The sequence below is a fragment of the Zonotrichia leucophrys genome, unplaced genomic scaffold (genome assembly GCF_028769735.1).
Source record: "Zonotrichia leucophrys gambelii isolate GWCS_2022_RI unplaced genomic scaffold, RI_Zleu_2.0 Scaffold_416_44749, whole genome shotgun sequence".
In the NCBI taxonomy this organism is placed as follows: Eukaryota; Metazoa; Chordata; class Aves; order Passeriformes; family Passerellidae; genus Zonotrichia; species Zonotrichia leucophrys.
Genome location: NW_026992621.1, coordinates 5,656 through 15,870, shown reverse-complemented (window position 1 = coordinate 15,870; position 10,215 = coordinate 5,656). Strand labels below are relative to the sequence as shown.

General features: G+C 58.8%; 1 protein-coding gene across 1 annotated transcript; it reads right to left on the bottom strand.

The window, feature by feature from the left end:
- Window positions 1–2,272: 2,272 nt before the first annotated feature.
- LOC135441674 (uncharacterized) lies at window positions 2,273–6,689 on the bottom strand. Its single transcript, XM_064701223.1, has 4 exons — window positions 6,588–6,689; window positions 3,196–3,655; window positions 2,853–2,909; window positions 2,273–2,563 (listed from the first exon to the last, which is right to left on the bottom strand). The coding sequence occupies exons 1-4, from the start codon at window positions 6,687–6,689 to the stop codon at window positions 2,364–2,366; spliced, it is 819 nt and encodes a 272-aa protein (XP_064557293.1). The 3' UTR covers window positions 2,273–2,363.
- Between the last annotated feature and the right edge of the window lie 3,526 nt (window positions 6,690–10,215).

Here is a 10,215-nt window from a genome sequence, read left to right as displayed (position 1 = left end):
AGCTCCAAGGCCTTCTTCCTCCTCTTGCCCCCAGGCCACCTTGGGCGCTTTCAGGGGTCTCTGCTCCATGTTAATGATGGGATTTGTGAGGGCACCTGCAGAAGAGAAGCCTCGGGAAGGCCACAGGTCAACAAGTCCTGTGGTCTGGCCTCGAGGTCAGCTGCAGGAAAAACGCCTCCGAAAGGCTCCGGGTCAGACGGGAACGAGTGCGCTGTGCGGGGGCTCCTCACGGCACGGCTCTGTCCCGTTCTGCCCCGTTGTGTGTCCCCAGCAACAGGAAAGCTTCTATTTCCCACGTGTCACAAAGGGCCCTTGGTCACCGGATTCCGTTCCATGGCACAGAGACCGTGCTGCAGCGTGCCACCCAGGGCCCTTGCACACACTGCCTTCTGCCCTGGGGCTGCCCCCAGCCCAGCCAAAGTGGCCCAGGCTGGAAGGAATGCCTGGCCCCAGGTGTCTGAGACAGCCCGACAGGATCTTTAGGGAAGGGCTCAGACCATCAGCAAACGCTGCCCGGCTCTGCGGGCTCAGTCCTATCCCCATATCTTTCGCTGAGAGCATTTGAATTTCTAAATGAGAATCATTTGAAGGGAGGGGATTTACATTTTCCATTTCAGAGAAGCCTTCTGCCTTCATTAGCCGACACCTCTCTCTTCAAACCAAGACAATTGTTTATCATCTTGCAGATGCGCAGTTGCTGGGGAGCCCCGTTTTACACCAGGGACCTGGAGAACCATTCCCAGCAATTGGGAAAATCCTAGGTGCTCCATCCACCCATAGATGAGGTCTCCAAATGTGCCCCAAAATTTGGTCCGGCTCTTAGAGGCCTAAAAGAAGAAGTCCAAGTGACTTGATGATATTTTTCGGCCCAGAAAGCCCCGCAGCTGATGGCACACTTCACAATCAGCAGGGGACACAGCTAGGCCAAAGCCCAGAGCTCTGCTGGGAGACTTTCTCCTCAAATACCCTTCAGACAAACCTCCATGCAAGTCAGTTGGGAAAGTTTCTTCAAATGATACATTTTTGGCACATGACTATACAGGGTTATGGGAAAGATTCTAAAGCAGCTGCTCTGGAGTCAAAGAGCCAGCACTAAGAGTCCTTGTCATCTCTTTGTAGCTAAATCCCACTTTGGGGGATTTGAGGGAGTTTGGAATGAGCTAGAGAGCAGACCTCTGAGTGTTTTAGATGATGCCATTGTTTTTTCTTCTCTTCTACACAGACAGGAAGTGTGAGTTTGGCTCACATCTCCACCGCATGGCTCACAAGGCCGCAAGACTTGTACTTACGAGAGCTTTGAAGGGTTGCTTGGCCAAGAAGACACTGCCAACAAGGATATTTATGTTTTGCAGCCAATCCTTCAATATTTCGTCTTAGGGGCTCATGCTACAGTGTAAGCTTCCTTAGCCAATCATGTTATGACACACAAACCTACAGCAGTGCATCCTAAGCTCCTTGGTTACCATTGTAACTACTTTTATTTTTTTCTAGATCTTCAGCCCTAAAACTCTAAACTTTCCTCCACTTCAACCTTCCTCCCCGTCTCTCTGCTATAATAAACTAGAAATCCACATTCTCGCTTCTAGCACCTGAGTTTGGAAGTCCTTACCAAGTTCTCCGATCAAATCCTGTGTTTAATTCTACGCCTTGGCTTACAGGCCCAAAGGTCTGAGATTTCCCTGCATTTGGGTTTCCAACAACACTGATGCTGTTAGTTCCACAGTGCCCGGGATCCCTCTTGCAAGTCAATTCTGGCAGGAACAAGACGGCTGCGGGGGGGCTGCTTGTGGCCTCTGACAGCCCATTGCTCAGGGCTTGCCAGCGCCCCAGCCCCTCAGGCTCTGCCCCAGCCCGGCCAAGCTGCCCGGCAGCAGCGCCGCAGCCCCACAGCAGCTCCAGAGCAGCCCCATCCAGAGGCACCTGGGAGCCCTCAGCAAGGCAGCCAGCAGCACACGGGCACGAGGATACAGAGGGTGGTTCCTTCCTGGCACAGGGCTTGTGGCCATCTCCAGCACCGCTCTCACAGGGATCCCTGCAGCCCCGGCCCCTGCCCACCCGCTCTGTCACCAGCACAAAGGCTTCAGCAGTACCACCACAGGCCAAGGGGCTTCTGGCCATTTTCCCTTGCCCACTGCACGCCTGGGCAGCTTGCTGAGCCAGGGTACCCTTCTCCCACTCTTCCCCTATGACCTGCAGACCCTGGGTAGCAAAAGAAAGCTCCTGGGAGTCTGTGTATTATAACACACTCTATTATTCATATACTAAAGAAAAAAAAAAAACAACAAAAAGAAGCAAAGAACATTCTTAAAGAAATGGAAAATTCCAGCTGGCTCAGGCGGCCCCAGCAGACAGAGCCTCTGGCATCAGGTCTCTGCAGAGCTGCAGCAGCGCAGCCAGCCGAGCCCCGCCAGACGAGGCCGTGTCCTCCATGCCCTGCGGAGCTGATCTTGCAGCCTCTGGAAGAGGGAATATCGCTCACTCTGCAGTGCCCGGAGGACATACAGTGTTTCTAGTGCCACGTCCGACACGGCACTGCTGATGTCCTCTGTCAGGGGTTCAAGGGCTGCAAGAGAGAGGGACAGAGCCATGGTCAGATCCCGGATCTGCGGGGAGCCCAGGAGAGCCCCCTGCCAGGGCCATCCCAGCCGGCTCTAGCCATGGCCAGGAGGGAGCAGGGACCAAGGGCACCGGCGCGAATCTGCTGGCCACGAATCCCCAAGGTGGCCCTGAAATCTCTGTGGGCTCTGCCCACGCCGCCCCATGTCCACAAAGGGAGCAGAGCCCTCCGCAGCCGGGGCAGGGCTTGCAACTCCCCCGGCTGCCCCCGCTGTCAGCCCGCTGCCCTCACTCACCAGTGCAGATCAGCTGCAGCTCTTCCTTCTTCCCCCTCAGGTGCCGCCCGGCCATGCCTGTGAACACAGAGCCTGTCACGGCCCCAGCGGCACAGCTCCCTGCCAGCGGCGCTGCCGGCGCTGAGGCCACACGGGCTGCTGGCCCGGCAGGGCTCAGCCCGGCCCTTGCCGCACGCTGCTGGCCCAGGGCACGGCTGCCAGAGGGCGGCAGCAGCAATGCCCAGGCCAGGCGGGGCTCCAAAGCGCCCCAGGGCCCGGCTGGCGCTGCCGGGGCAGCAGGCGGGGCTGGGGCCGAGCTGCGCCGGGCCGGGGAGGGGAAGGGCAGCCCGGGCTCGTGGCTCACCCATGAACCTGATGGCCGCTGCTCGCAGGGACTCCTGTGGGCTCCGCAGGTAGGGCAGGGCCCGGCGCAGGTGCTCGGCCGCTCGGCTCCTGTCCTCTGCCAGCTGCAGAGAGCGGCAGGAGGGAAGGGTTGGCGCGGGCTCAGCCCCTGGGCCGGGCGCAGCCTGCACCCAGTCCCGGCCTCCCGTGCCCGCACAGCCCTGAGGCGCGGCCAGCAGCCGCTGGCCGAGGGCTCCCGAGGGGAGGGGGCAGAGGGCCGGCTGCTGCCCGGGGAGCCGCGGTGCCGCCCCGCAGCCCTGCCAGGCCGGGGCTCCATGGGCACCCGGCTCGGGCCCACGGGAGCCTGGAGAAGAGCCCGCGCGGCCTCTGCGTGCAGCACCGGGCAGGGGCACAGCTGCCAGCCCTGCACACTGAGCACCGCGCTCAGGGGACTTCTCCGGGCTGAGGCTGGGGCTCGCAGGCTGTCCTTACCAGACACTCGCTGAACTTCCACAGATTCTGCCTCTTCACAGCAGTAATGGCAGCGCAGGGGGTGCCGGCCCCGCCCAGCCGGGGCTCCCGGCCAGGAGCAGCAGCAGCGCCGGCCCCTTCTCCCCTGCCCCTGGCTCGGCTTCCAAGGGCTTTTTCCAGCTTAATTCCGGAGCGGAGCAGCCAGCACCCACACACAGCCCTGACTGCTCAGGGCCCGCCTGTGCTGCCCTGAGCCAGCCCTCAGAGGAAGAAAGGATCGGGTTCCAGCGCTGTTTTCAGCGCTCTTTTACTCACCCTGAGCTGACAGCAGGAGGCTGCTGCTGCCTCTGCCTTAGCAATTGGAGATCACGGCTGCTCTTGGCCCTCTTGTCCTTGCCACCTGAATTTTATCAGTACAACTGCACTTCCCTCTTTCAATCACTGCTGCCCACTGTGCTTTTGTGATGGTCAACTCAGTGTTTTTGTCAGAGGCATCATGATTAGCAGAGACTGAAATGCTCACAAGTCCTTGAGTATTAAGTCGAGGGGAATGAAAGCCTCACAGATCACATTTGCAGCACTCAAACACCACCCTGCTGCTGGTGCTGTTGAAATAGAATCAACCTACAGAGACCATCACAGAAATTGCCTCTGGAGTGGCAAATCAAATGAAAAATCCACCAGGAGAACGAAAAAACAGAACTTGACTGCCTTCACTGCTTCCTCGGAGCAGCAGAAAATGGAGATGCCCAGAGGTATTTTGCACTGCTGCTGATCCCACTTGGAGCCCAGCCCTCTGCAGAGTCCCAGCGGGAACCCGAGCCCAGGCCAGGGAGCTCCCAGAGTGTCCTGGAGATTCTCTCTGCATTCGGTCAGGCTTGCATTCCCCAGCAAGTCCCCAACAAAACCTCCTGTTCTCTTGGGTTAGAACAGGCACAATGAAAAACTCAGCAATGGCACAACTGCCCAGCCCACAAGGAAAAGAAAGGACAAGTTGTCAAGGAATGCAAACATTTGTCTTGCTTTGCTGCAGAAGTCGTGCTGCACTCACAGTGTGGAAAGCCAAGAGAAGCTGCAGTTGGGGGCACATCTTGTGACAGAAGCTGCACCTCGTTCTCCAGGAAAGGTTCTTGAAAAGGGCAGACAGGACTGTGGAGAAGATTCCTGGGGAAGTAAAACAGCTTTCCAGAGGTGAAATGAAAATGGAAAGGAACAATCGGAGATGTTTTCCTCTATTTACTTCTGTGCTCCCCTTTTCCATGTTGCACTGCTTCTCCATGCCATGAATTCCAAATGCATCTCACCACTCAGATTGGTGACTTAGCGAGTTTTAGACACTGTAAAATACCATGAGCTACACCCAGTTTGCCTTGCCTTGGTTTTGTTGGAAAGCAATGCTGGAGCCATCAGTGCAGCGCTTGATGTCCTGCATTCCCTGAAGGCGGGGAATGTGCCTCACCAGTGTCTGAGCCTCAGCAGGGACAATGCACAGCAGCGAGCGAGGGATTTGCTGTGCCCTGTGCAGGAGTCAGGACTCTGGATCTGGGCTCAGCACGGCGAAGTTCCCGTGTTTGGACAGACTCAGGGGCTGCCCCGAGGGCAGCAAATGGGAGAGTTCCTGGCTGGGAGAGGCCCCAGCAGAGGATGGGATCTTGTCCCTCCTCGAGGCCCCTTTGAAGTGGAGGTTTTCTCTTTTGAGGGTTTTTTGGGGGGGATCCCACCACTTCGAGGGTGTCTTTCCCTTCCCATTTTAGGGTGTTTGTGGGGCCACAGCCACACAAGCGCTTTTCAAGGGGGGATCATGACAGCTTTAATTGGCATTTTTATGGGGCCCCCACTCCAAGCCCCTGTAGGGGATGTTTTGCCTCCCAGGGTGATTTTTGGGGTTCTCTCTACCATCGCCGCTTTAAGGGCCTCCCACTATGGTCGGGTCCCATTATAAGTCCCCTTAAAAGGGCAACACCACTCCCATTGATTCTGACAGCCGAGCCTGGGAGGGGGAGTTGGAGATCCTGGGAATGTTGGGGGTCCCAAGCGGGTTTGGGGGTCCCGGGAGGGTTTGAGAGTCCCTGGGTGACGGCAATGGGGACTCAGTGCTGGGTATAAACTGTTGTGAGGGGTTCCTGGGGAGGTTTTGTGTATACCAGGGATCTTGGGGGGTCATGGTGGATTTTTGGGGGTTCCCAAGGAGGGGTTTTCGGGCGTCCAAAGGGGGGATTAGGCGATGCCAGGGGGAACCCAAGGCTGTTTTGGGGTACCTGCCAGTGACTGAGATGGGGATCCCGTGCCAGGTATGAACCTTCTCAGGGGGATCTGGAAGGATGTTGGGGGACCTCCTGTGGGAATTTTGATGTCCTGGGAGGGTTTGGGGGGATCTGTATGGGGTTTTGTGGTGTTGGGGAGCTTTTGGAGAGCCCAGGGATGATTTTGGGGTGTTTCAGGGGGTTTGGGGATCCCAGGAGGTTTTGGGGGTACCTTGGCAATGCCAGTGACAGAGCTGGGACCCCGTGCTGGGAATGAGCCCCCTCACTGAGCACAGGCAGCGTCAGCGTGTTCAGGGGGATCCTGGGGGCCAGGGGGATCACCCCAACCCCCAGGGGACCCCAAATGCAAAGGGACCCCCGAACTCCCCTCAGCGCTGGATCTGCTGCAGGCAAGGGGCACCAGCACTCAGCCCCCAGCCCCACCATGGCTGGGGGGCTGTGGAAGAAATCTGGCGGGGGGGAGGGGGCACGGACAGGTCGGGGGGACCCCCAAAGTCCTGGGAATGGGGGAACACAGGGGAACTCCCAGGAATCCCCAAGTGCGGCTTATGGGGGACCCAGGAGGAGTTTGGGGGGGGGCTGGGTGGGACATGGGGGAACCCCAGCAGTCTTGGGAGGGGGGAAGAACAGGGTGACCCCCAGGAAGGGTTTGGGGGGAAGCGGATTGGAGCCTCCAGACGCCGAATCCGATGAGGAGAACAGCGGCGATGGCAGCGCGGACAGACACAGGGAGCACCAGGGTGAGATTCCCGCTGGATTCCGGCTCTGGGAAGCACGGCATGGTGAGGCGGGGAGGGGAACCCCCATCCCGCTGCTCCACATTCCCAAAGGGAGGAATAGGGGTCAGGGGGTCTCTGGGTCAAAGAAAAGGGGGCTCTGGGGGCTGGGAAAGGGGGGATGGCCGGGAAGGGGGTGCGCGGGTTGTTGGTGCCGGATGAGGGGGGGCAGGGTGGAGCCCATGCCCGGGAATGGGGGTGCGGGGGGATGGCGGCGCTAAGGAATGGGGGTTCAGGGGCCCCTCGGTGCTCCAGAACGGGCGATCACAGAGTCCCTGTGCCGGGGGTCCCCCTCAGCTCTCGCCGCCCCCCGGGCCCCAGGAGCGCCCCCAGCCCCAGTGCTGGAGCCATCGCGCTGCTCTGCTGCGGCCCCGCCCCCTGAGCCTCCTCCGGCCCCGCCATTGGCGCCGCTCTTTGCTGCCCGCCAATGGCGCCCCGAGTCTGCAGTGACGTCTCCCGTCGCCGGGCAAAGGGAGGCCTGGGGATGAGGGGCCCCGGACTGGCCGGGAATGGGGTCCGGGGGTCCCCGGGCTCATAGAAACGAGGGATCCAGGGGCTGCCAGAGGAGAATACCCAGGAAAGGGGGTGCAGGGGGTGTCGGGGCAGGATAAGGGGGTGCAGGGGGTCCTGCAGCTGGGGAAGGAGATGCGGGGGGTCCCAGTGCCCAGGAATGGGCATTCAAGGGGGTCCCCGGGAGGCTCCCCAAAGCCCCTCCCGTGGGCAGCAGGAGCTGGCTCAGGAGCTCTGGGCAGAGCAAAGGGGGTGACTCCGGCTTGGGGGGCACATTGGGGACTCACACACGCTCCGGGGGGGACACGACCCCCGGGGACCCCCCCTCACTTTGTCCCGCCGGGGAGGCCGAGCCCCAGCCCGGGCAGACGAAGCCCCCGAGCCCCGGCAGCATCCTGGGGGGGCGTGCGGGGCCGGGAGGGGCAGGATCCCGGAAAGGGCGGCGGCTGCCGGGGGCCGCGGGTGCCGGGGAACCGCGAACGCGGCGGCGGCGTCTGTGACAGCGGCGCGGCCTCAGCTGCCCGAGAACGCGGCCCTGGCTGGGTGTGCGCAGCCTGGGCTCCTGCAGGCGGCTGCACTGCGCGATTCACCACGGGAATTGTTCGCGGAGCATTGGTCTGCGCAGAGAATTCCTACACCTGCTGAGCATTGGCCTCTGCAAAGTTCCTACACCTGCAGAGCATTGGCCTCTACAAAGAGTTCATCAACGTGCATAGCATTGGCTTCTGCAAAAGGTTCCCGAATTTTATTTGAAGGTAAAGATCGACTCAAGTTGAATTTCTTGGTTTTGTCTCATCTGCACTCTGAGAGAGAATGCCAAAGGGAAATACAGGATGGGATAGTGCCCATCCTCTGGTGCAGCAGTTCAGTGGTTTGCCCAGCTGAGTGGATGAACAATATATGCTCTACTGATTGTGCTTTTTTTTCCGCACTGAAGAAATGGAACATTTTCTAAATGTACTGGTCTATACATTTTTCCCTATAGTGATTGCTTAAACTACTTAAAGGTGAACAAGTTCTGTTCAAGTTTCAGTGGGTTGTTATCATCGGGTTATTAAAATTATTAGGGAGATGCCTCTGAATTGCTGCAGCAACCTGGCTGCCCTCAGCTGACATTCTGGCCAGAAGCCTTGTGAGCACATTAGAGAACCCAAACAACAGGAATTCCATCCTTGGGGAGGGAAAGTGTTTCCCTATGTCAGGTTGCACAGAGCTCCTGCTCTTGGATAATTCCTGAGATGGCACATCCACTTCTCTGGAAAAACAGTTTCAGTTTTGTTCCACTCTCATCACTGTAAAATATTTCCTCCTTCTAACAAATGTAAATCCCACCTCATTCACTTTAGACATATTGACCCTTGTTCTGCCACTGCAAGATTTGGGAGAAAATACCTTTGACCACTGTTTTTCCATTTTCACAAACCTTGGAGAGGACCCAAACATCTCCCAAGATGGGGTTTGGAGGCCTCATCACATAACCAGCAGCGAGAGGCTGCGGGCTCTGGGCTCAGTGGGGTGGAGAAGGAGAACAGAACAGGAGTAGCCTGGCAGGGCTGAAGGGTGGTTTCAGAGAGGCTGGAGCTTTTCTTCCTAGAGGATATAAGCATGAGAAGGAAATAATGGCACCAAGGGCAGCTGGGCAGGCCCAGCCTGGGCAGCAGCAGAAAGGAATTTCCCTGCCAGGGCAGGGCTGCGGTGCAGCACGTCCCCAGCAGGAGCCTGGAGCAGCCCAAGGCTCTGTGTGGGCAGGCAGAGGCAGGCAGGAGGCAGAGCTGTCAGCAAAGGAAGGGCCCAGCAGGTGGGGCAGCCGGGGGATGCCGACAGCCTGCAGGGACAGAGGCGCAGGGCAGGGACACCGTGGGACAGCCTGGGCTGCACAGGGCACAGGGATGGGCAGCAGCTGCAAGACAGCCCTGCCAGAGCCAACTTGGGCAGCACTTTGGCCGTGGCTGCTGGGCCTGGGCCTGAGGCCACGAGGGGACAAGTGACCCTTGCAGGGCTGGGGCCTCATTGCCTCCTTGTCCCTGCTCAGCAGCCTGGCAGGGGCCGCCCCATGCTCCTGCCCTTGGCATTGCACATCCCCACATGCCAGTGCCCATCCCGGGAAGAGCCCTGAGCAAGGAGGGAGGGACAGGATCTGCCTGGCCAGGGGCTGGGGCTCAGGCCTCGGCCCTTTGCATTCCTCAAACACATGCAGGTGTGCTCAGCACCAGAGACACCTTTGCCTTGCTTGTCCTTGCCTGTCATCAGTGCTTCCAGGGTTCTGCTCTAGCTGGAACCTGGGCACATTTTCTCAGTCCTGTCCCGCGGTGGGACCCATTAAATCTTCTAGCATCTTCAGTGTTTCAATTGAACTTTGAGTTCTTGAGAAGTTTTGTAAACACACTCTGAGGGACTGAGTCTGATGCAAAGAGCACCAAAGCCCCAGAGGCTCATTAAAGTCCCTGTGCTGTGTCTGTGCTGCTGAGCTGGGCCGGCTCCTGGCCCAGAGGCAGCTCCTGGCAAGGGCAGCGCTGCAGAGAGACAGCTCTGGCCAGGAGCAGCTCCTGTGCACAGCCCAGCAGGGCTGGGGCACTGCCAGGGCCCCTCAGGGACACCAGCAGGGCACAGACAGAGCTCACAGGGGCTCAGCACTGGCAGGGACTGTGGGATGGCCAGAGGGGGCTGTGTCACAGCAGCACCTCTGTGGCTGTGTCACAGAGCCACAGAGCAGCTGGGATGTCAGCAAGGGGCTGTGTGACAGCACAGAGTGGGCTGTGTGAGGTCACAGATGGGGCTGTGACATCCCAGAGTTTGTTGTGTGAGGTCACTGAGCAGCTACAGCATCATAGACGGAACTGTGTGAGATCACAAAACAGGCTGTGAGATCATGGCATGGCTGCATGACATCATAGAGCTGGCAGTGAGGTCAAAGTATGTGCTGTGACCTTACAGAGTGTCAGTACGACATCACAGAGAGGGTTTTGTGACATCACTGAGGGGGGTTGTTACATCACAGAGCTGGCTGTGACATCATAGAGT